General features: G+C 48.9%; 1 protein-coding gene across 6 annotated transcripts in view; it reads right to left on the bottom strand.

Annotated features, from left to right (window-relative positions):
• CFAP45 (cilia and flagella associated protein 45) overlaps positions 1 to 26,154 on the bottom strand; it is a 43,598-nt gene that overhangs the window by 3,315 nt on the left and 14,129 nt on the right. The window contains exons 1-10 of one of the 6 annotated variants that reach the window (XM_043452141.1): positions 24,397 to 24,487; positions 18,595 to 18,720; positions 15,635 to 15,771; positions 13,262 to 13,406; positions 12,775 to 12,945; positions 11,409 to 11,587; positions 9,211 to 9,340; positions 4,756 to 4,902; positions 2,178 to 2,291; positions 1,382 to 1,575 (exon numbers count right to left, since the gene is read on the bottom strand). In XM_043452141.1, coding sequence (XP_043308076.1) covers positions 1,382 to 1,575; positions 2,178 to 2,291; positions 4,756 to 4,902; positions 9,211 to 9,340; positions 11,409 to 11,587; positions 12,775 to 12,945; positions 13,262 to 13,406; positions 15,635 to 15,771; positions 18,595 to 18,720; positions 24,397 to 24,399 — 1,346 coding nt within the window. In that variant the 5' untranslated portion in view covers positions 24,400 to 24,487. Of the gene's footprint in view, positions 1 to 1,381; positions 1,576 to 2,177; positions 2,292 to 4,755; positions 4,903 to 9,210; positions 9,341 to 11,408; positions 11,588 to 12,774; positions 12,946 to 13,261; positions 13,407 to 15,634; positions 15,772 to 18,594; positions 18,802 to 20,184; positions 20,203 to 24,384; positions 24,488 to 26,154 lie in introns of those variants that run through there. The other 5 variants (XM_043452133.1, XM_043452125.1, XM_043452165.1 and 2 more) reach the window with 5 other exon arrangements.

Genomic DNA, 26,154 nt, shown 5'->3' with positions numbered 1-26,154 from the left:
TAAGGAAACTGCCTTCTTTATCAGGTACATAGAGACCATGGCATGACCCTTGAGGGCAAGGAGAGCTCCAAAGCCAAAGGGCATCACAGCCAGTGGAGGTAGGCTGAGGGTCCACAGTCCCATACAAGTTCAAGAACTTGGCTCCGGCAAGGACGACAATTCCTATAGACTGTTCTGTCTCTGCCCAGGGATCCAGGGGCCTGGTCTTGCATGCAACTAACTGGGGCAGTGGCAAGAAGGATCGAGAGCATGCAGACCAAGAAAGCTGGGCTGCTCCACTCAATCTCTGCCTATCTGAGCATAATTTCTGTGATCTGTACCACTCTGCCCCAATTCAAATTTCATTTGTCTCCTTTATTTGTTTAATTTCTTTTGGTTTAAGCTTGGCTGCACTTCGCAGCATGCAGGATCTTAATTCCCCAACAAGACAGTGAAGTGCTGAGTCCTAACCACTGGACCACCAGGGAATTCCCCAGTTTGTTTCCTTTGATTTTTTTTTTCTTTTTTTAATCTTATAGAGTCTGAACCAGAGTAAGAAGAGAGTCTTTCCCAGTTAGGCCAAAACAGTTAGAGCTAGGAGAACACCGCAGGGGCCCGGTCTGGTGGTGGCAGATCTAACTAGTAGAAAGTAGAGCCTCTGAGACTGCTGGCTGCCTCAGGGGAGGAGGAGGGAGACAGAGGCAGTGAGAGATATGAACACTTAACTTCCACTTATGGCTGGAATTATCACTGAGCCAACAGAGAGAACAAAAATAAAAGGATAACAAGCTGGTAAGGCAGGAAAGATGGATGCATATAGGTGAAGTCCATCCAGATATGAGTCTTTAACATCCTTCCTACATGAATGGGCAAGGATGGTGTTTTATTCATCTCTAATATCAAGACCACAGCATCCAGCACAGAGCCTTGAATTTACATGCTTAATATATATTTATCAAATGAATGGCAAAGACCTCCCTTAAAGCCCTGCTCTGATGACTTGCAACCCAGAGCGTGTGAGTTCTCTCTCTCTGTCCTCAACCTCTCCTGCTGCAGTTTCTGCCCAAACTTGCTGAGGAACATGGAGACGGGGATGGCAGAAGGGACCAGAGTTATATCTTTATTCATGTTTTTAATGCTCCTGGGTAAATAACCCCAATAATCCCCAATTCCTTTAACACTTCCAGGTGCTATTAATATATTTCCATTCTCTAATAAAATTCTTGGCTCAAGTGTCTTTGAAATATTTCAATCATGCATCTAGGTCGAATGCCCCACACCAACGCGGTCAAGGTGGCGGTGCATCTGCCTATGGACATGCAAGAAAGCACCCGTCCACCCAGTACGGACCATCCCTGCCACAGTGGTCGGAAAGGAAGCCGAGGGTCCCAGCCCCTCCTACCGAAGAATCCTCTCGAACTCATCCCGGTCCCGTTGCACCTGAACAGCCAGAGTGTGCTCCTTGAAAGCCACCTGTTCTAGCCGACTTTTCCGCAGCTTGGCCTCCGTTTCCATCTTCTTCTGTGCGTCTTCCTTCTCCTTTCTGCGCCACTCTCTGTCGGCGACCTCCTGATTGCGCTTGGCCCGCAGGGCATCCTGAGAAAGGAGAGGGTGGGGGAGGCCAGTGAGGGTGCCAAAAACACCCTCAGGTCCCTTTAGGAAGATGCCTGCTCCAGACTCTGACCCAGCCTGCTTCAAGAAGCCTCCGGAATTTCTCCAGCAACAAGGTTATGCTACAAGAGAACAAATGGAAACCTGTCATAGAATTTTCAGGTCAGAAGATACCCTGAAGGGTCATCTTGTCCTTCTCCCCACCCCCCCACCAGCTTATCCCAGTTCTTCCCCTATACCTCAAACACCTCCAGGCAGTCCTGCAATTGCTTCTAATTTTAAAAACTGCTAATGATGGAGATGCCACAGTTTCCTCCTCCTGTGACACATTTCAATAGTTAGTTAGGGTTGAAAGTTCTTTATGTGGCAGCAAAAACTTTCTCTTAGATGTTAGGCAGGTAATGCACTCCTCAATGCTTGCTGCCACATGTGTGGGATCAGGTCCACCCCTCCATCCTCAAACTACTGAAGTCGAGGTATCTTGCATCCTCTCTTCTATACCCTCACCCTGGAGGCCATTTGACAGGCTGTCAAAGGAGTAGTTAAGGGGTGTGAGGGGCTGAGGGAAGCCAAGATCGAACAGGTACCTGCTCTGCCTGGTAATCCTGGGCTTTCTCCTGCATGGCCCTCAGGCGGGCAATCTCCTTCTCTTTCTCCCTCCGGATTCTCTCCTGCTCAGCCTCAAACTCTGCTTCTCGGGCCTGCCAGGAAGAAAAGACCTCAGAGAATGGCTCCCATCTGCCCCAGCCTTGCAGAAAGACACTGAGCCCCTGACTGTTCAGTATGCCCCCTACCCCTCCCTGACTCTGTTTTTTAAAATTTATTTATTTTTAATTGAAGGATAATTGCTTTTTAATTGAAGGATAATTGTGTGACTCCTTTTAATGTAGGGCAACATGACTAGCAATGCATAGCTATGAAACTAATCAGCATTTGTAAGATGCTTCACTGCTTACAAAATGTCTTCTCCTGTAATATCCCAGAGGGTCCTCACAATGTCTCATGAGATAGATATTAGATATGAAGAAACTAACGCTCATAGAATTCAAGGGTCCTGTCCAAGACTGCACAGCTTGTAAACCACCGGACAGATTCACATACAGGTGAGCCCAGACTTCATGCTCTGTCCTCTACTTCACAATTTCCAAGTTGCAAGGCCTCTGGGCCAAGTTTCTAGAAATAATAACTGTGGCTTCCTGCCTGTCTTATAAAGTACAACAGGTGGAAGTTATCTCATTAGTCCTTGGGCAAATGGCCAGCCATGTGATGTTCGGTTCCCCAGTGGTTGGCAGTTACCTAAGGAGTGAGCCATCAAAATAGTTCCCTTTGCCACTTCTCTGAAAGAGTAGACATATCCCTAAAAGCTTTCCACATGCAGCTTCCCAACCAACATTTTGGAGTAGTCATAAGACGAATGGCTTCAGCTGGGTGGGAATGTGATCATCCCATAAGGAATGTTCCTTAGCCTTGTTCTACCTGTCCAGACTTCTGTGCACCGCAGTGAGTTATCTGCTGTGAAGTGAGCATGGCTGGATGTGTGTCAAGCTGGTCTCTGCTCAGCGTTGCCCTATATGGCAGGGATGGGAACTCTGGAGGCTTCCACCACCAATCTCTGCCTTTGGGGCAGCCTTCAGGGGCAGCCTCAGCTGTAAGAGGGGTGACCACTATGAGGTCAGGGAGGGGCTTGTGATATCCTTGGAGACAAGGTGGGTCCACATGACATGGTGGGTCATGCCCAAGAGCCCAATCCCTTTGCCAGTCTCCACCTCCCTCAGCTCCTTCTGCGGATGACCTTTCTGTGTATGAAGGTCATACCTTGTCCTCTCCTGGTCAGAAATCTAGGGCAGTTCCTCATCATTCCACACTTGCAGCTCTGCTCAAGGTCCAAGGCCTCCCCAGCAACTGCTCTCAGCTCTCCATCATCTCACCACCTCACTTCCCATCACAGCCACCAGAGACTCTCTGCTGCAGCCAACAGACCTGTTCACAACTCTACATGTGATTGGCTTATTATCACCACCATCGTCCACTCAGGAACAGTTGCTGACGTCCGTATGAGGTACATGGTATTATTCTAGGTACGTTCAGCCTAGTCTGATAACTGGACAGACACTCAGGCATTTAGGATCTTTTTCATCACTCAGTCAATAGGTTTGCAAGAAGTGAGTGATTAGATGAGACGACACACACGAAGCCCCGTGCACAGACTAAGCACCTGATAAATGGTAGTGGTATGATCATTATTATGCAAAAACCCATGTTCCAAGTCTTGCCTTCTCACTGTTGCCTGCATATACCTGGCATTCAATGAAGAAGCCAGAATCAATAAACAAGCTTTGCTGAGCTTCATTTTCTGTGGTTTGCATTTGGAGTATTGAGGTATATCAAGCATGCCTTTTCCAATTGTATCTACACCCTCCCCCAGTAAGACTTCCTTAGAGAACTATGGTGTCATCACAGAACCTCAAAGCTAGGAGGGGAGACAGGACTACCACATGAGGAATTGAGTGACTTTCCTCCCTTCTCTTCTGACAGAAATCCATGTTCACTCCATCCAGGCCGTGCCTAAAAGCTTTTCTTTGCCCTCCATTCCTCATAGACCCCAATCATGCCATCACCCCAGAAAGAATCCATGCATTCACGAGCTGCATATCTCCCTGGAACTGTTCTCATGCATTGCTCTCTGCTCCATAGTGTATTTGTTCTGGTGGTGGAAGGCTCTGCTTTCCAAATCTAACACCAAGTAAAGAATGCCCAAGATAGGAATTTTCACAAGAAATTTATGGGGCAGCTGACTCATAATTACTGCAGATATAATTATCCAGGTCATGAGGAATCCACAAAATCTTCACTTTCACCAATAGTTTTAATTTTCTTCCCTGCCTGAAACTGACCCTCATCCCAACTTCCAATCAAAGGTGTTAACAAGGATAATAACACCCTAATTAGGGTGTCCTTTGCAGGCTATTCTCTGGTAATGAACAAGGAGACTGGCCAAGTAGAAAGGGAAAAAGAAGCCAGGCCCTTGAACTAAGGACGTGAATTTTCAGGCTGATGACAGGGCTGCCTTCTGTTGAGTTCACTCAGGACTCACGCCTGCCCCTCCCTGAGACAGACATTCCATTCCTGCTCAGAAGTCCCAGGCATCAGAAGGCGGGTCCCTACCATCTTCTTCTTGGTGAATTCCATCACCATCTGGTCGGCCAGCTTCTCCTGAGCCAGCAGCTCTGCTTTCTGCCTCTGGCTTTCATCATTGATGCGTTTGATCTCAGCCTGCATCTTCAGCTTTTGCTGGTGCCTCTGTTCCAGGTCCTGCCACCAAAGGGAGAGAGCCTCAGAGAAGAAGAAGAGAGAGAAAGATACTGGCCTACCAAGATGGAGAGACATGGATGGAGGCAGGGAGAGAGATGCATGCTCTGCAGTCTAGCTCTCATTACTGCCTTTGATTCAAACTATTCTTTCCAGGGTCATCAATGACCTCTTCTAGCCAAACAGCCCTTGGCAATCTTCATCCACCTTGACTTTGTGGCAGCCTTGACACTGTTGATCTCTGTTCAGTCTCAAGGAGCAAAGGCTCTTAAAATTCTACCCAGTGTCTCCCACATGTCAGACAAAATCCTATCACTCGTTCATAATGTTTTCCTGCTGCCTTCAACTCCCTTCTCCTAATCTAACCCAAACTTTTGGTCTGTGTTCAATAGTGATAATTAAAACAATAAAGTATTACACTAATTGAGTACCTTTTTTTGGCCATGCCACATTATCCTAGTTTCCCGTCCAGGGGTGGAAACCTTGTCCCCTGTAGTAGAAGTGCAGAGTCTTAACCACTGAACCACCAGGGACATCTCAGGGAAGTCTATTCTTATGAACAGAAAGTACTTTATATAACTTTATATAACCTACCTCTAACACCTAAACCTACTCCCAAACCCTGAAAATTAGGTCTTGTTATCTTTCTCATGCAAATGGAAAAACTGAGGCCCAGAGTTTAAGTGGCTCACCCAGGACCATAGAGCTAATAGACTCCAGAGCCCAGAATTTTGGAACCCGGTCTATCTTAATTAAAGTTCCAACTGTCTCTGGAACTCTGACTTGATTGCCCCAAGTTTTCATTCTCTCTGCATTCCTGAACTTCCTTTGCACCTAGGATGGTGATATACCTCCTGAGATTTGATTATATGCTGCTTTGTGGGTCCCACCCACTTCCTGAGTGTTCATTCTGTCCCAGCCAGAGGACAGGGACTACGTGTCACACGTCTTCTCTTTCCCAATACTGAGAGGAAAACAGCAAATACTCAATAATGAGGTACGGAGGATGGGGAAAAGGGTGAGAGGCAAGTGAGAAAGAGAAAAAAAAAAATCTCAGAAGCGCAATGAGTAATGGAGGTCAGAGTCCTCATCATCATGAGTGATGAGATCCCTTCTAAGAAATGAGCTGGAGCCTTTGAAAGCCCGGTGGTCAGACCACTTCTGAGCACATCCCCAGGCCCTGATGCAGAGAGGCACTGGGATCTTGTGCTGGGTCCTCCCTATCCTCTCAAGCTTGGACTCCTTGCTTCAAATTCTCCTACCCATCAACTCACCCCACCTCCCACACTGCTCCCAGATGCCTCCACTTCTTCAAAGACTAACCCCCACTAGTCTTCCAGTCCTGTCAGCCCAGCTTCTGCCCTAATGCATCCCAGGCGACGCTGCCAGCCCTCCCCCAGCGGGGCTCACTGCCCTGTTCAGGGCCCTTCCTCCAGAGAGCCTCCTGGACAGCAAAGCACAATGCCGTCCGCCTCCCGCCAGGGCCGTGCGGCGCCCGAGTCGTGACCGCAAGCATTCCCTCAGTCTCCACGCGCCAGCCTCCAGGCTCACTCCACAGTCCCTCTCCTGCTGCTCCAGCTCCACAGCCTTTCTTACTCATCTCCCTTTCTTCCTTTCCTTCCTACCTTTTTTTTTCCCCATCAGTTTCAGGCCTGACTTTGGTATTCAAAGTGAAAGCAAAAGTGTTCATCCTTCGTCTGACTCTTGCAATTCCATGAACTGTAGCCCACCAGGCTCCTCTGTCTATGGGATTATCCAGGCAAGATTCCTGGAGTGGGTTTCCATTCCCTTCTCCAGGGCATCTTCCCAATTCAGGGATCGAACCCGTGTCTCTTAGGTCTACCTGCATTGGCAGGTGGGTTCTTTACCATCTAAAGCAGTATTTAAACCCACTGACCCTCAAAGCTAGAAAAGCTGCTGACTTCTAATCTATGACATACATATAATCATGTATTCATTTACTTACTTTTTTGCTTATTGACTTTTTTTGGTTTGTTTTTGCGGGTTCATTTTCAAGAAACCAGAGAACTTTCCCTGTTTCTCATCTTTGAAGCCATTGCAAAGCAACCCCACATAGACTCCCAACACTCTCTCCATCTTGCTAGCAAGGTGGGAAAAACTGCCCCTGCACCACCATGGAGCTTCCCTGTTGGCTCAGCTGGTAAAGAATCCACCTGCAACACGGGAGACCTGGGTTTGACCCCCGGGTTGGGAAGATCCCCTGGAGAAGGGAAAGGCTACCCACTCTAGTATTCTGGCCTGGAGAATTCCATGCACTGTTTGCAAAGAGTTGATGCAATTCTAAATTGGTGAGGCAGGGGCTTCTAGCTCTGCCCCACAATACTTCCTGGAGGCGCAGGGAGTGCCTAGGAGGACAGGAGAAGGACAGTGACATAACACCTGAGTAACCGTTGGCCCAGTGAGACCTGGAGCTCTCTCAGTGAGCCCGTGCGTGTGTCCCCAGTGGCTTTAGCTGTGTCCGACTCTGTGCGACCCTATAGACTGTGGCCCGCCAGGTTCCTCTGTCCATGGGATTCTCCAAGGCAAGAATACTGGAGTGGGTTGCCATGCCCTCCTCCAAAGGATTTTCCCAACCCAGGGATCAAACCTGTGGCATCACTTGCATCTTCTGCATCGCAGGCGGATTCTTTACCACTGGGCCACATGGAAAGCCCCCTCAATGAGCCCACCCATGTCCATTCCCCACAATGAATTTGGATTCTCCAGTATTCGGCATGTCTACCCCAGACCTGTCCTTTCTGGCCCTTTCCTGAACCAGGAGCTTGGCCAGGTCTTGTCTGCCTTCTTGGCCTTGTTGGTCCCCTTCTCAAGCAGCTCACAAAGCTGCCTGCCCCCTCATCTTCCCTAGCCATCCAGTGATCTGCCTCCCACTTCTCACACTGTACCCTAGACTGCAGGTGCTCTGAGAAGCCTTCATAATTATGAGGTCCCCATGAGACCCATCCAGGCCCCTTGTCACTCCTCACCATCAAATGCACTGGGAGATGATGACTCAGTCATCATAAACAGGGGGAGAAGAGGAGAACAATAAAAGAATACATGTTCCATGAGGTAAATGCACCATTAGGCAATAATCTGGCAAATCAGAACATGGGGCATTCTTCAAATCAGCTGGCCTGAGTACCTCAAAATATCAGTGTTATTAAAATTAATGAATGGATAAGGAAACTCTTCCAGATCAAAAGAGACTTAGGTGAATACAGTGTGTGAATCCTGATTGATTCAATCCCTGACTGAATCCTGGTTTGGAAGAGAGAAAACCATGGAAAACACATTTTTGGAACAACTGGGTAAATTCAAATGTAGATTAAATATTAAATGATATTGTAGAATCGTCGGGCTCGAAATTTTGATGGGAGGATGTGATAATGGTACTGCTGACAAGTAAGCCAATGTCTTTGTTCTTCAGAGATACAAGTGGAAGCATTTAGGCAAAGTGTCAAGATATGGGAAACTTGCTTTCAAATAGCTTAATAATAACAAAATATGTATATACATATAAAAGAGACAAGCAACTCCATGGAATTAATAATCGTTAAATATAGGTGAAGCACTGATGGGTGTGGTACAGTTCTTTCAACTTGTCAACGTGTGCAAAATTTTTCAAAAGTAAAAAATTGAGGGGGAAAAAAAAAATTGAGGGGGAAAAGAACAAATGCTCCAAATGCTGGCCACTGTACCTCCTCTCTGAGCCAGGGGCTTTCATATATTGCAAAAGATCCAATAAGTCCCCAATAGAAGAAGACTTTTTTTAAGCCTACTTGGTTTGAGTAGGTATGTTATTCATTTCTTATGCAATGGAGATGCCTACTAATTTTAGTTAGGCTAACAGGAAAAAAGGTTTGGCTTGTCCACACAATTAATGACACTGGGATGCAACGTACCTTGGGTGAGGCAACAGCAGGGAGCCTGGAACTAAAAGACAGCTGCTGTTCATGTACAAAGTGTACAATATCCCAAGATAATTGAGGGAAGACAATAAAACATCCCTATGTTTATTTGTGCAGAGCATGCAGCAATATCTTTCCTTGGTGTGTCCAGTCACATAGATATGTCAATCCTGGACCCCAAGTCCCAGGAAGGCAGTGATAGTACCCAAATCACTGCTCATCCCCATGAGGCCTCAGCCAAACAAGTGTCTCATATGGCAATAAAAAGTTGATGGTGATGATGTTGTGAAACGAGCATGTGTCTGACGGAACATCAGCCCACACCCTCCAACCCCACAGTGTCGGAGGGCTTTGTTGCCGTTGCTGGCAGAACTTGGCCTGATCTGTGCAGCCCTGTTACCCTTAGATCCTCCTCTTGGAGCTTTTCCATGTATTCCAGCATCTGCTCCTTCTCCTGCTCCCGCTGCTCAGCAAGCAGCGATCGCTCCTCCTGGTTCTTTTCCATCTGTTCCACAATGTGCCGTCTTCCTCTGGGAAGAAACAGTGCCACAGTGTCTTAGAAACCAGGAGTCCAGGTCTCTGTTCTAACCTCCACCCAAATGACACCCACGACGGGAGGCGTTGCAGGGACAACATGACGAGTGCCCCCTAAATACCACTATGTTTCATGAGCAGGGTCAGTCCTTTCTCTTCCAAGCTCCTCATGCTGGGGCTCACCCTTCCTGAGACTCCCTCCCTTCATTTGTTTGTCCAAGAGTGTGCCCATATCATAAGACACCTTCTCCTTTCAGTACCTGAGATCTTCTGAAAGCCTACCACCTCCCAAAACTTCCCAGAGTAACCAGAGGGAGCGACCTTCCCAAGCTGATTCCCCAGAGTCAAGAAGCCCACAGTAACTCCTTTCTCCAGAGCATCTGCTCTCACCCAATGTATCTTTTTGTCCCACTCCATCTACTATGCCTAGTTAGTTAACTGTCCTTCTTAGATCCAATCTCATCTTTTAAGACCATCGGCTGCTGGTGTACAGGGCTGAGTCTGAGGAATTCTCTACACTCAGGAGCACCCTTGCTCAACAATAGAAAGCAGAGAAACCAGATTCTAGAGTCAGTGCAGCCAGTGACTCCCTCTGTGTTATTGGGATGTCAACAACCTTGGAAGCATCGAGATCCCATGATATATGAGTAAAGGCTGGGAGAGTGGGAGAAGACACAGGTTAGGACAAGTATCTATGGGAAGGAGTATGACATTGACATTCAGATAGAACTGTTGAACGGCTTCATGACTCCAGGTGAAATACACTGGAGCAACGAGCAAAAAGAGTTCCATGGAAGCAGGTTTAGACTCAACATAAGGACCAGGTCAAATTATTAGAGCTGCCTAAAAAGGCAGGGATTTCCCCTTATTGGAACTATTCATGCAAAAGACGAAGAGCCATTTAGCCATGAAATAAACTTTTCATGGGAGCCTATTGTAGTGTACCAGGTACCTGCTAGAAGTACAGAGATGAATGGCACAAGAGAACAGAATACAAATGGGGAGAAAGAACTGTCATTCAGTGTGGTACAAGGACTTTTTTTTTTAACAAGGACTATTTATAGGGGTAATTCCTGTATTATACGGTTGGCATTCTAAATCTGGGACACTATGATTCTATAATTTACCTGCTTCGGGACTTGTCCTTTCCTGCAAAATGGAGGGGATTGAATTGATTCATTCTAACTTGTATTAGGCATTTACTACAGTCCAAACATCCTGGTAGGTCAGAAGCTACGGAAAGAAGACAGGGGCCCTGTCCTCAGTGAGCATACAGCCTGGTGAGGGCCAGGGAGCCGCAGCACAAGGAGGGGAGTGTCAGACCATAAACACGGGGCAGAGGGCCCAGAGAAGGGAGGCTCGAAGCTTGCCCAGTGAGGTCATGGAGGTTTCTCAGGGGAGGGGATAGCAAGGCCACGTTATGAAGGAAGAGGGAGCATTTTCCAGGGTGGGAGAGGAAGAAAGGAAAGAGAGGGTATTCAAAGCCGAGGGAACAACAAAAAAATAATGAGGTTATATGAAGACCTCGCATGCTGGGGGACATGAAGGAAAGCCTCCTAGAATGGATGGCAAGAAATGATGCAAAATGAGGGTGAATCAGGGCCATATTGTGAAACACCTGTTGTGATCTTAGAAACAAGCCTTAAGATGTTCTATAGTTGTTTGGGATTGGACATGTACACACTGCAGTGTTTAAAATGGATAACCAACAAGGACTGACCGTATAGCACATGGAAGTCTGCTCGGTGTTATGTGGCAGCCTGGATGCAAGGAGAGTTTAGGGGAGAATGAATACATGTATATGTATGGCTGAGTCCCTTCGTGGTTCCCCTGAAACTATCACAACATTGTTTGCTAATTGGCTATACTCCAATACACAATAAAAAAAAGTTATTTTAAAAAAAAGAAGTTCTGTGGCTTTCTGAATCATTCCATAAAAGTTTTGTGATAATAACAAAGGATGATAATGACCATTTCTCACGCCCTCCATCTCTGCAAGGCTATATGGACCTAAAGACATATGGAAAAGACTTAGAGAGGGAAATGCCAAAACCACCTCTTTACCGGATTCTCTCCTCCCTCCTCTTTCTGTCTAGCTCCTCCTGCCTTTGAACCGATTTCTGCCGCTCCACCTCCATCATCTGATCCAACCGCTTCTCCTCTGCATCCAGTTCTTTTTGGATCAGCTGCTTCTCCAGAATTTGGGCATCCCGGATGGCATGGCACTTGGCATTGAGGATGATCTGGAGAGGGGAATCGAACTTGCGGTACTCGGTCTGGGAGTAAGGATGGGGATGGGGGGGGGCGGTGGTGATGCACCACAGGGATGTGAAGCTGGAGTGTGGAGAAATGGGAGCAGAATCCTATTAAGTGTGCTCACAAGCCCAGAAAAGCAATAGCATCTTTCAGGGTATTGGGTCTAGTGTTTGGGGCAGAGGAGGGGTGGTCATGGATCACTCTTTGGGAATAAGATGAAAGTTATGGGTCTTCTTCTCCATAAAATTCACTTACATCTATACACACAAAATTTCCATAAAACTTTAGAAGTTCAGGGTACCCTTAGGGACCCCTGAACCTCAAATGAAGGCCCCTCCCATTCTACTCTTTAGGAAAATAAACATTCTTGCAGAGGAAAAGCCACTAGATTTTTAAGCTAGAAGAGCCCAACCTGACACATAAGGAGATGAAAAAATCACAAGCCATCAATAAGAGCTGTGGAGTAAAAGCTTTGGAAAATAAAAGGAAGCATTAAGGAGAGAAGATTTACCTGAGAAACAGAAACTCTAGATGAAGAGGTTGGGGAGTCAGCATGTTTCATTTGGCCAGGAAGTGAACCACATGCCAATGAGTAACACAACAGAATTCAAACGAGCCTCTGGTCTTTATGCTCTCGGCTAAAGGAAGCACTTTGAGCACAACAAAAAGAACCCCGTTGTCCGCACCACCGTCTGTGGCCAGAATTGAACTAGCAGGATAGAGATACAAGTAATATGTATTTTTCAGTCCACAGTTCGCAAAGTATCTCCCATATACTAGCATATTCATCCTCATAATGCTGCTTAGTCGTTTCACCACCCTCATTTCACAAAAGAAGAAAGTTGGGCTCAGAGAGTGCAAGTGACTAGCTGAAGGTCACACAGCGGCACTTGGGAGGCACAGCTCTCCCCGACCCAGTCTACCCCACTCGCCGGCCAAGGCCAGCCCCTCACCTTTCAACCCTGCAGCCCGTCTCTAGCCCACGCTTTCAAGTGTGTGAATAAGAGACAAGAGGAGGGAGGCACTCCCTGGTGGTCCACTGCTTAGGACTCTGTTCTTCCACTGCACAAGGCATGAATTCAGTCCCTGGTTGGAGAACTAAGATCCCGCATACTGAGTGGCAAGGTCAAAAAAAAAAAAGAGAGAGATGAGGAAAGGAGAACGGAGAGCCCACCTTTTTCATATCCTTCAGCTCTTCCTCCTGCTCCATCCGAAGCTGGTTGGCTCTCTGCAGAAGGTTCTGGGCCCTCTCCTTGGCGACCTCCTCCAGGTCGCTGAGCTTCCTGTTGTTCCTCCAAACCATTTCCTTCTGCTTCATGATCTTCTTGCGTGTGGTCACTGTGTCCTGCGAGAGCCACGCTGCAGTCAGTGGGGACTTACTCCAGGGCTCCGTGCCCTGGGCACGAGCCTGGCTGCCATGGGTGACCTCAGATGAGTTTCACATCACCCCATCACACTGCCATAGCCCAGAGGTTTCCCAGCCTGGCGTCCTCACCCCTCTCCTGGCCCCACAGTTGCTCCCACCAGATCTTTATTCTGGAACACATCTTCTGTAGCACATGGGTCCCCTAACTAAAGCTCCCAGTCCTGGGGGAGGCCGGCCTCTCCCCAGCCCTTCTCTTCAACCCCCACTCTGCAAAGATGGGGTTGGGGGTAGCTACCACAATGGCTTCCTTCTCCTTCTTGAAGGCCTGCTCCCTGGCCTCGAGTTCTTCTCTAGTCAGGACGTGGGATGCCCATTTGATCCGCTCAAACTCCTCAGGGCTTATGATGAGGGACTGCCCGGAAGGGTCCTTGGTGGGAATGCTGACACAAAGAATGAATAAAATTAGGCAGGGGGTGGGGTGGGGAGCTCTTAGCACTGCTCTGCAGGCTGCTCAGCTCTCTACCTCACTCCCATCACTGCCCATCCTGCCTCAGAGCATGGGGCAGGAGAGACAGCGGAACGGGTCCACTGGGGAGAAGCAGTCTCAGGCAAGGGCAGAGCAGCATCACCGGCTGAAAAAGCAACATTTTAAGTTCATGCGTTACCTGCTCTGCACCCGCCCCCATGTACACATGCACAGTCCCCCTCCTCCCCTCCGCTGTCCCTGCCTGTGTTGTGGGCAACGTCTGTCTCCCTTGCTAGATCACAAGCTCCTTCGGGATTCAGGCCCTGTCCTAACCCCACGGGCAGCCCAGTCTCTGGCCCGGCACTGGGCACAGAGTGAGGACTCAAAATAAAGCTGCCGAACTGAGCTTTTAAAATAGATGATTCCTCAAGAATGACATAAAAAGGGCAAGGGGACGCCGGACGAGGATGAAGTAGAGGCCAGGGAGAAATAAAAACATCCCTGTGCCTCCAGCCCAGAGGGAAGCTTTGAACCCTAAATATTAATTAAAATCTCTGATCAACAATAGCCAGAGACATGTCTACAGACTTTTCTAGCTGCCCAACGCATTCAACAAACCAATAGGTAATTATAATGATTACAAACAGATGACATACATTAAAGATGGAGCAGGGGAGTGGGAATAAAGCTGCTTCTGGGTGAGGTGGTTTAACAGGCACACGGCAAAGAGACGCAGATGGTCTGAGGCAGGAAGTGAAACCTCATCCCATAAAACTGGTTGGGGGGAGGTGTCCAGGAGGTGGACAAACGAGTAAGTGGACTTGAGGCTTAGCCAAGACCGTGTGTTTCCCTGGGTGCTGTGGCCCCAAGCAGCCTGGGATCTGGAATGACCAGGAATGATGTGAATCTGAGACAGCATCTCGTGCTATTCTCAGAACCCTGACAAGTTACCCGAGACTTCGCCTCCAACGTGTTTTTAGGACTGGACCGGTCCAAGAAGGAGCCCTTGGGACTTCTCTGGTCGTCCAGTGATTAAGAATTTGCTTTGGCTTAGTAACAACCTAGAGGGGTGGGATGGGGAGAGAGGTGGGAGGGATGTTCAATGGGAGGGGCCATGCGTAAACCTATAGCTGATTCATGTTGATGTTTGGTAGAAACCAGTGCAATACTGTAAAGCAATTATCCTTCAATTACAAATAAATTAAAAAAAAAAAAAAAAGACTCTGCCTTGCAATGCAGGGGACGCTGGTTCCTTCCCTGGCTGGGAACTACGATCCCACATTTGGCAGAGCAACTGAGCCGGAACACGGCATCTACTGAGCCTATACACGCTGGAGCCTGACATCCCTCAGGACTCAAGGAGGATCCCATGTGCCCCTACCAACACCCAATACAGCTAAGTACACAAATAAATAAAGAGAAGGAGCCCTTTCTGGGGCCACCAGCATGTCTGCAGGGCCACTACGGCATCTGGCCCTTCAATGCCAGAGCGGACCAGACAGTGCTCTTGGACCTGTGGACCAGCCATGCCTCCCCAGATCATGACACAGGATGCATTTTCTGGGAATTCAAGTGTTTAGTGAGTGGAGCCATCATTGCAAGAACGGTTTAGAGCATGGAGCACCAGCAGAAGAGCTAAACCTCTGAGGGACAGGGCTGGCTCCCTTCATGTGACTGAGCTGGGCATAACCCCACGCGAGGGGCCCAAGCAAGGGGGCTGCTCCAGTCAGGAAGCTGTGCTGAGCTAATCCCAAAGGAACCCCAGAGCTGTGGGGAATTTCCTCTTCTGGCCTCAGAGCCTGGGAAGAAGCCCTGGGACTAATTAGGCATCTGGTCAGTTTTTCCTTTGCTTCAGATTCTTGACACAGCCAGAAGGAAGTGACTCATCTGGACATTTCCCCGACCAAGTGCACTATTCAGGGCTCAGAAGGGACCCCCTCCTCCAAGCACCTACCCTCTACCAGCCCCATAGGACCCACAGCAGCCAGAAGAAAGAGGCTGGGAATCGAGGGCGGTGGCAGGAATAGATACAAGGCGGGGAGAAGCAGTCAAAATGGAGAAGAAATGGGAGCCAAGAAACAAAAGACAGGAAATGAATAGGAAAGAGGTGGGGTCCACAGGGACAGGATGAGACCATGTGGGCTCCCCATCTCCCCACACAGGTCCTCAGGAAAAGGGCTCCTCCGTGCCCTGGGTACTCACATCAGCTCCCGGACCATGTCCCGGGTGATGAGCTGGATAGTCTCCGGCTTGTGGTCCAAGCCCAGGGCCGTGAGAGTTTTCCGAATGGCATGCTTATCTCGGAGGAGCACGATGGGGCTGTCACTCTGGGTCAGGGGCTGGGGGGGTCAGGAAGGACAGCTTAGAAGCTGGTCACCCCACTTCTGACTGGTTAGTGGACGGTGGCCTCTCCACCCCATCCAGTGTCAGGGGAAGGCAGCTGGAGCCCAGACTGCAGGACCACCCGGAGAAGCCAGGGCACTGAGCAAGCAGCGTGGTGGCCAGATGTGTTCTGTACCAACCGGCTCTCCTGAGAGCAAGGCTTCTCTACAACTGCTGCAGATACCCCCAGCGGGATGGGGGCCCAGGGAGAGGTTTGTGAGTGTGCGTCCATTCCTAACCTAAAACCATCAGGGAGGAAAATCTGGGGTCTCTTGGTTCTTCTCCCTCCATCATTTACAAAAGAAAAACTAATTAGCTCTCTTGGACCACATTGAGGGTCTTAAGCATACAGTTCCTTACAGACACATTCAATCTATGATATTTGTTATTTTTAATCCTTTTTAATTATTCATATACTTTGATCCCCCCCCCAAAAAAAGCCCTATGGGCGAAGTTAGAAATATGGCCTGGTGGATCTGCCCTTAAATCTAATATAGTGAGGCAGTCAGTGAGTTAGAATTCAGCAAGGAAAACACAAATTAGATACATGAGATTTTTTAAACTTTCTGACCATGAAGGAGTTAGATAACAAGGAAACGAAATCATCTGTTTCAGGGAATTGTTGACACAGGAGAGGATTTCATTTATCATGAACACAGTATCTGGGATCCTAAGTGGAGGCAGGGGCATGGCGTAGGTGGAGGTCCCTCCTGTCTGGAGACCGTCACTTTGCATACACGTTCCCGGAGTTCTGCTGCCACCTGGCGCCCATCTCTGCTTCCAAGAGGCTCAGCTCAGTCAGGCCACAGGCCACTTCTGCCCCCTACTGCCGACTGGGAGGCTTCCGAGACTCTGGTCCAACAATAAGCCCAAAAGACAGCCGGGAACAAGCCGCCCCCTTTGGCAAGCCAGCAGAACTAAATCTGGAGAAGTCGGCCATTTCCAAACCTGTCTTCACTTTAGCTAGAAGAGTCCCCATAGACTCAAAACAAATAAACAACATGACTGTAAGGGAAATTGAATTGCTTTGATTCTTTCCCTTGTCAATAGGAAACAGCTTCTAAAGGCAGAAAGATACCCATCTGGAACAATCTGGAAAGTCCTTTTTGATTCACGGTGAAAAGACTGAAGGGTAAGGGGAGACATCAAAAAGACCCTGATGCTGCGAAAGATTGAGGGCAGGAGTAGGAGGTAACAGAGGATGAGATGGTTGATGGCATCACTGACTCAATGGACATGGGTTTGAGCAAACGCCCAGAGATAGTAAAGGACAAAGAAGTCTGGTGTGCTACAGTCCATGGAGTCACAAAGAATTGGACATAACACAGCAACAAAGGGTGGACATCAACTCTTCTCTCCCTGGTCCACCTGAAGCCAGTGGTATTCACACCAGTACTTAAACCACTACTGGTGTCTTTCTTCTTTTTCCCTTTTCTCTACTTTTTTTTTCCTTCCAGTCTTATCGGGACATAGTTGACCTACTGTTTCAGTTTAGTTAAGTCGCTCAGTCGTGTCTGACTCTTTGTGATGCCATGAACCACAGCACGCCAGGCGTCCCTGTCCATCACCAACTCCCGGAGTTTACCCAAACTCATGTCCACTGAGTCGGTGATGCCATCCAACCATCTCATCCTCTGTCGTCCCCTTCTCCTCCTGCCCCCAATCTTTCCCGACATCAGGGTCTTTTCAAATGAGTCAGCTCTTCACATCAGGTGGCCAAAATATTGGAGTTTCAGCTTCAACATAAGTCCTTCCAATGAACACCCAGGAGTGATTTCTTTTAGGATGGACTGGTTGGATCTCCTTGCAGTCCAAGGGACTCTCAAGAGTCTTCTCCCAACACCACAGTTCAAAAGCATCAATTCTTCTGCACTCAGCTTTCTTTATAGTCCAGCTCTCACATCCATACATGACTACTGGAAAAACCATAGCCTTGACTAGACGACCCTACTGTTTAGGTTTGGTATGGCATATCTATCTGATTTGCCATCGTGAAGTGATAATCACAGTAAGTTTAGGGAAGAGCCATCATCTCATATCGATACAAAATTTAAAAAAACAGACAAAATTTTTCTGTGCTGAGAACTCTTAGGATTTACTCTCTTAACAACTCCAGGGTCCCTTTTCTTTCTCAGTCTCTCAGCGCTCTTCTCTCCACGTCTCATTCTCTCTCTCTCCTCCCTTCCCACCTTCTGAATGTCATGTGTAACCAAGATCACTCCAAGTAACTCTCTGGCTCTCCTTCTCTAGTCATCAACCTCTTAGACTGGGTGATATTTACAAATAAATACTTACTTGCTTGTTTTCCAAAGCAAAGCAACTGTTTTAGCTGAGCAACTGGGAAAGAAGGATGATTTGGGTTCTACTCTGCACTATTCTTGGATGGAGGGGGGATTATGTCGAACAACAATTATGTTGTTCTATATCTGCAAGCCTGGGCCCCTGGCACTCAAACGTTTCCATCACAGGGCGTTCGCTGAGCAAATAGCAAACCCAGAGTGCTCAGCAGTTGAGCCTCCCTTCAGCATTATAACAGATCTTCAAAAGCTGCACAGATGTGAAGACCTCAAGGGTGGAGGAAACCAAGTGGCCTGTTTACATGGGCCCCACACGGTGTCTGAGCTTGTCCACTGGAGCCGCAGACCCCCACTGCCTTCAGTCTGAGAGTTCCCTGGGAGAGGGGGTGACCTGTCCAGGGCTAGCTTTGTCCTGAGCAACTCTAGCCAGTTAGGTCACCGCCTCCAGGGGACAGCTCCCTGGCGGGACTGAGTGAGGCTTACCTTGATAGCTCCAAAAAGGCTCTCATCCACCTCGGAGCTCGTGGCTTTGGTCCGATAGCGGGACCTATTCCTTGACCTGTTGGAAGCAGTAGAGGCGGAGCTCAGCACGCCAGCTGTGCTTAACGGCTGCAGGGAGAGGCAGAAATTTGGGCTCATCAGTACTGACCGCCATCTGCACCCCGGGCAAGGCAGACGCTTCACCAGCCCCTGCGGAGGGAAGGTGGGGTCGGCATATGGGAAAGCACCTGGGTAAATCCTGAAACACAGGAGATGCCCTACAGGGGCAGTGGCTTCCCTGGACACCAGCCCAGCAAGGAGGAGGACTTCTGAGGTTTCTGAGCTGAAGAAGTCCAAGCCATTGCATAGCAGGGAAGGAAGGCGGAAGGACATAGGATGGCAGCAGGGTGATTCAGCGTCAGCCCCATTCTTATTCCCCTCAAGCACAGTCTTTTGTGAGGCCACAGGGGCTCTCCTCTCCAGAAATGCACAGGGTCCTCATCACCCCCAGCCTCCTCATCTGAACACCAAGCCCCCTTCACAGCTGACCTCCTCCGTGTCCCCACATCTCACAAGGTTACGTAGGGAACCGAGGACACTAACGCTGAAAAGTACCTAGCACACAGCCGGCACGGTTGATGCCTGATAAACTTCAGCGGGTGAACGACTGCCGGCCACAACCAGGCAACCAGGTTCACCCTGAAGCTGTGTCCACCACGAGGCTCTTGCACTCCCAGGACTGCTTGAATGTGCATGTGCATGCACGCATGCTCAGTCACTTCACTCATATTCGACTCTTTGCGACCCCATGGACTGTAGCCCGCCAGGCTACAGTCGATTTTCCTGGCAAGAATACTGGAGTGGGTTGCCATGCCCTCCTCCAGGGAAGCTTCCTGACCCAGTGATTGAACCCATGTCTCCCACACTGCAGGCAGATTCTTTACCGCTGAGCACTGGGGAAGCCCCTTCAACATGCACGAATCAGTATTTAGCCATCCAGTATTCTTCTAGGTTTGAGCCTTGTCTCTCCCATCTAATGAGCTGAAGGAGACAGGGATCATCTCTGAGTATAGAGGCTGAAAACATCAGATAGCTGCCTTCCAAGCCTGGGTAAAGGACGTAGGTGAGCCATCAGATCCCCCAAGCCTGACGATCAATAGGGAACTAATGATGTAAGAAGGGGAACGTGGAAACCCCTTCTGACAAAGGCAGCAGTGGCGGTCACACCCTGTGTCTGGGGCAAGGCTGATAAGGGCACCAGGAGCAGCTGCCATGATGAAGGTGCCAGCCCTGGGGGTGGCATCGAGGGTCTTGGCCAGGCCAGTGCTGGGTTGTGATTTGGGCCTCAGTTCTGGCTGCGGTTCCTGTGTGTTTTCATTTTCCAAGCCTAGCTGCCCAGCCTTGGCATGAGTTCTGTGCACTCTCCCAAATTCTCTCCATACATTCCCTTCTCTCTAAATTGGAGTTCTGGCTCTGTTGTTTATAACCAAGAACCCTGACTAATACAACCTCCATTCCCCAAGGTCAGCCTAAAGAGAAGTCTGTCTCCAGGGGGCGGTTTCTGTGAGGACTGTGGGACAACACCAGGCTTACCCTAAATCTCAGTCTGGAGGAGCCCACATCTCCTGCAGTTCTTGGAGCTGGAAGACCTTGGTGCAAAGGGCTGGACGCGTCAGGTCTACGAAGCCTGGGAATGAGCAGCCGTCAAGGGGACAGGGAGGACAGGGAAATGACCATGCATTCCAGGTCACGAAACACTGGACGATGTGTTTTGAACGCTCTCTCTAATCTGCCGTGACCACATAGAACTCCCTGCAGCACCTGTTCCACCTGTGTCAGCTTTTCGCACCAAATAGGGCGATTATTCTCCGGCTGGCTCCATTCCATACAAGCAGGTCTGTGTGTGCCCTTCCGTCCCGGCCTGGCACAGCCAGCAAAAGGCTCACAGAGGGAGCCTTGCTTTACAGGCTCTGTCAGCCCCAATACAGCAGAGCAGAAAAGCTTGAATTCATGAAAAGGTAAATACAGGAGCCCCAACGATGCCTAATAACAGACTCTGAAGGGTTATTATATGGAGAGTGGGGAGCAACAGCTCTCCTTCCCACCAAAAATAGAAGAAGAAATGAATAGAAACCACAATAGGTGGGACTGAGGCAAAGCATTAGTAATAACCTGAAAAGATGGAAAGCATAGGATCAAAAGAGATGGTGTCAGTTCTAAGGGGAAAGGTGCAGAGTCTGGCATGTAGTAGGGCCTCGATATGCATTTGATGAAGAATGAATGAATGAAACCAAGCAAGACAACCTCTTGGGATCTGCAGACCAGACTGAGACGGTAGCCTTTCCAGAATATACCACCACCCCACGTTTTCCACATCACGTATGTGGTCTGCACCAGGGAAAATAACGTATGTGAAAGGGCTTTGGAGCACAGATGGAAAGCATTATTGTTGTTTTGCATTTGTTTTCCTATTTCTTTTCAAGGGCTCCTGCAGCCTTCCCTTTAGGCCCTGGTGTCCACCAGAATGTAGGATCCTCCAGGGCTGGGACTGTGTCACCTCCCTCCTGCGCCCTTGGTACCCAGGTCAAGAGGAAGTCACACAAGAAATACTCGACTTCCTGAGCCTCGAAGTCAGAACAGAGGAAGGAAAATAGATGATGACCACAGAAAAGCAGCCGCTGGGCAGAGCAGAAGGAAGCGTTGAGCTCTGGGGTTGGGTGGCTGAGAAACCTCACTGGGGAAATGCTGACTTTGAAGCCACAAGGCTTACACCAGGGTTAGAATAACCAGTTTTGCCAAAAGCAACAAGAAGGATTAGGAAGGTCACTGTGTAAAAGTACTAGAAAAAATGAAGAAACAAGCAGAAATGGAAAGTTAGATCACTCTGGGGCCAGAGGCAGTAGCCAAGAGGTTCTTCCAGGAGGTGAGGGGCTGGTTTTATTTCTTGCATGACTTGACAAATTATAAATATGCCCAAGAAGCTGAGCTGTACCTAGGGTGCTCATCCCCCTTGAGGGAAGGCATCTCTGGTAGGGAAGGAAAGACCTTTGAAGAGACGAGGATGACTGGGGAAGATGAGGATTGGGACAGAAAAAGATGCCAGCCCTACGTTTGTATTTTTCTTTTGGTGACCTAGCTGACTCCTTATCTCTTCAAATAGCATCCCATCCTAGGTCTGTAAGAATTCAGCCCCTTCTAGGGGCTCCGGGAGAGACTCTGATGCAGAAAGATTAACTGGTTAACCAGAATATGATTTTCGCATCATTATAGATACAGGATGATCTCCCTAATGTATCAAGTTTGAAAGAAAGCAGATTATAAGAAATAAGCAAATACTGCAATAAAAACGCTCCTATGAAACCGAAATGTATCACTGAAAGAAAGTTCACAAAAATGTTTAACAGTAACTTCAGGGGAGCATTAGCATCTTAAGGTATTTCTCATATTGAATAATGATCTGCATTGAAAAGGTAACTCTTTTTATGGCTGAGACAGGGGAAGGGGGCACTGTTTTTACAAAACAAAGCAGTGGACCTGGTGCCCTGACTCTGAACACAGAGATTGCAGCCCTTAAACAGCCACAGTGCCAGATGTCCTGAGATCTGGGATGTTCAGCTCAATTTCAACAAGACAGAGCTAGAACAGACTGGAACAGAGCAGTGTGGAGTTTCCCTGATGGAAATGTAACACCTGTCAACTGAACAAAGACCAAGACTTGTCCTTTCCTGGGTGTGCTCTCCACCCAGGGATCGAGAGTTTCTTTCGCACATAGGTTCACCACAGGCTTCATGCTCTTGACCTGATTCTACCTCCTTTTCCGTAGACTTTGGTTACGAAGAACGTGGGGGTGCCCATGTACCAGGCATCTTGCCTTTCACTCAGGTCATCTCTCTCCTCAAATATGACCAGGTTGGCCATCTGTGGGTTGCCATTTGAAGATGACATCCTACTCAACACCAAGGCCCTGTCCCTCTTTCTGGGGGATGTTATTTATTGTTTTTGTAAGGGTCCTAGAGGTGTGCCTAACTGTGACCCTGTCTCAAACCATCACCTCTCCCCACTTCTCCAATCTGAAAAGCTAGTAAGTAGCACCACACACACACACACACACACACACACACATCCCTAGCCTGCCAAAGGTCAGAGATCACTAACTTGACCCACTACTTCTCAAAGGTACCCATATGCCCTGTCCTGTCCAAGGGATTTCAGAAGGGTTCAGTCAACAAACCAAAGCCCCACTCTGAGTGGCCCTTGGATGGGGAGTCCCTGATTTGGGTGAGCTGAAGCCCACAAGTCTAACCCAGGTGCAACTCACTCATTCATTTGACTTGGAGATAAGACATTTTCGAAAGAGGAGAAAAAGAGAACTAACACTTCCTGTAAGCCCTTAGATGCCAAGTGCGATGCTAGGACCTCACAGACACAGCACCAGGACCATAAACCTATGTGCAAAAGAGACACTAGATCCCCGGGTGGAGATAAATATGGAGATCCAGGGATAAATATGCATCATAAAAAGCATAAGTGAAAGGAGACGCCCGCTGCAACATTGCAGAAAGTCCTCAGAAGTTGGGAACTGCTGTCCTCTGGAGATTTGTTTCTTTTATCATTAACAAAGCTCTTCTAGAAACTCCAACTTGGGGACCCTGAATTTGAACCACTTAGTCCCAGAAAAGCAGAGTAACCTCTGAGCATGAAGTGTGTCCACAAGTACACTGAAGGAGCTAACTTTGCCATCGTGTGTGCACCCAGAAATTCTAAGGTTATTTCCAGGAACCCAAGGCTCCAACACCTACCCTCTGCCCCATCTCACTTATCCCTCAGGGACCACACCATCCTCCCTGGATCCCAGACATTACTTTCTTACCTTCTCCCAGGCATGCTGTCCTTTCAAACCCTCCTGTAATCCTGTCCACCCCAGGGAACTGCAGGCCTGCTAGACCAGTCTCAATCCCTCCAACTGGGGTCTCCTGCATTGCAGGTGGATTCTTTACCAACTGAACTATCAGGGAAGCCCCAATCCCTTTCCAGGGACTTTCAAATCTGGTACCCTATTCATTCATTCACTTATTGGTTTGCAAATGTTTGTTGAGTACCTGTGAGTGACCCAGAGCCCCATTAACAAGAGAAAACTGAGGTTCAGGGACATTAGGTGACTTACGCATTGTGGCACTACTAGTCAGACATGGTACCCTGACTTTGAACACAGACAGTGCAGCCCTTAAAAAACTGCAGCGCCAGATGTCCTGAGATCCTGGATGTTCAGCTCAAATCCAACAAGACAGAGCTGGAACGCGGCTGGAACAGGGTGGGCACAGGACGGTGTGGAGTTTCCCTGACTTAACTCTAACACCTGTCAACTGAACAAAGACGAGGCTTGTCCTTTTCCTGGGTGTGCTCTCCACCCGGGGATCCAGTGTCTCTTTTGCACATAGGTTCATAGAGGCAGAATGTAACCTGTTATCTGGCCTCCTCACCAGGGGTTTTCCCACGTCACATCCCACAATCCCCAGCCAGATGGGAAGGGGATGAGGATTGCGACAGCACTTTTCCACCTCCTCGGCTCAGCCCCAGATTACATTTCCAATCGTGATCGACCCCACTCCTTATTTCTCTTTTGGATCCCCCTCCGGACTTCCCTAGCCTCTTCTAGGATTGTCATCCTTGTTCCTGGGCCTTCTGACCCCCACACCCAACTTCTCTCCCCCTCTCAGATCCTCATTGTCCCCGCTCAGAACCCCAACACAATTGAAAACACGTGAGGTCCCCATCCGAGGTTCTCCTGCATACCCGGGACCTCACCATCTCAGCCGCACGCCTTAACTCGGCGCCTCCACCGCGTCTGCCGCCCACAACACCACTTCCGCGCAGGGTGTTGACGTGTTACCATAGTAACCAAGAACGCGCGCTCCACGTCCAGGCCCCGCCCCGGCCCGGCCGGGCCCCGCCTCTCCGCTCCAGTTTGGCGGAGGGGCGAGCGCAGTGGCTTCAGGAACCCGAACCTCTGCCTGTGTCCATTCCCGCCGGCGCTGAAGCAGGGAACCGTATCTCTGAAAGAATGATCCTCTCTGGTGCGCCCCGCTCTTCACTTTGCTTTGGCTGAACTCTTAGGTCAGGATCCAAATTGTCAAGGGCCTAGCATGGGTCCGGGTCTAACTGCCGCCAGCCCCTCCAGGAGCCAGGCCCAGGTTCACGATTTTTCCCCTACTCCCCATTTAGGTTACCATGGTTACCGTTGCCCCAGTGTGAGGAGCTTAGCCAAACCCTGATGAGAATTTAGTCTGCAGAGAAGCAAGCAGGATCCCCGGAAACAACTTTCAAAACAGCAGAGTCTAGTTTGACCAAAGAAAGGACTTCCAGCAGTGAGGATATGTATGTAGTTTAAGGAGCAGGTCCTTAAAATGTTGACTTCAGACCTCCAGCTCAGAATTACCTGGGAGAGTTTATTCAAAATAAAATGTAGACTCTACCAGACTATCTAAAATCGAAATCTATGGACCTGGCTTTGGGAACCCGCCTTTTAACGCTTCCCTGTTTGTATGAACTGTTCTGGAAAGCTTTTTAGGAGTTTTACGATTTTCGCAGTTTGGTTTGGCACCTCTGCCTCCCAATCTGTCTGCAATGCAGGAGACCCCTGTTCGTTTCCTGGGTCGGGAAGATTCCCTGGAGACAGAACCGTCAACCCACTCCAGTATTCTTGCCTAGAGAATCCCATAGACAGAGGAGCCTGGTGGGCTACAGTGCATAGGGTCGCAAGAGTCAGACAGGATTTAGTGACTAAACCCTACCCCCTCCCAACCTGAAGGGAGAGAATTAAGCTGGTCCCCCTAGCCATACCTGCTCCTACAAAAAGTCCTTTCCATCCGACCAAGTACTGATAAAACTGAACTCCTGGACCAAAAAGAAGCGGTGACTGCAGTCCGATGAGCCACTTCCCCACCCCTAGACATCTCTCCACAGCCCACGTTTCTGGAGTTCACTCCACCCTGACATTTGTGTTGCAGAGCCAGTCACTGCCTCCTGTGATACACTCGGGGCTGAAGGGTCGGCTGTGGAGTTAGGGCTGCAGAGGGCTGTTACAAGCTTCAGGGGAGTAGGGGAAGGGAAACCAGGTCACCCCCAGCTGTTTTTAAAAGGACTCAACTCTGGCAAGCTTCACATTCCTTCCCCAGATTTCCCAACCTTAGCTCCTTTGGGATCCTCGGGACAAATTGAGGGAGTGGAGCAGGCTGAAAGTGCTGGAGGTGAGATCAGAGGGAGGGGAAGGCAAGAGTAGCTGTCCTCCCAGCGACAATCCTCCTAGCTCCAGGGGTGGTGGGGGAAGGGTTTTGGGCTTTCCTATTGCTGGCACCCTTCCTTCCCCAGCCTCTTCCCTGGAGCCCAGAGAGGAAGGAAGATGAAGTAACCAGTCCCCTGTGGATTGGGATACTTCCTCTACATTTTCCACCCAGTTCTCACAGCCGCATCTATATGGAGGTGGTTATTATCCCCATCACCAAAGAGGAGACTAAAGGCCAAGAGAGGTAACTGTCTGAGCTCGAAAGTTAGTGTTCTTTTCTC

The sequence above is a fragment of the Cervus canadensis genome, chromosome 2 (assembly GCF_019320065.1).
Source record: "Cervus canadensis isolate Bull #8, Minnesota chromosome 2, ASM1932006v1, whole genome shotgun sequence".
NCBI classification, from domain to species: Eukaryota; Metazoa; Chordata; class Mammalia; order Artiodactyla; family Cervidae; genus Cervus; species Cervus canadensis.
This window is presented reverse-complemented; position numbering and strand designations above follow the sequence as displayed.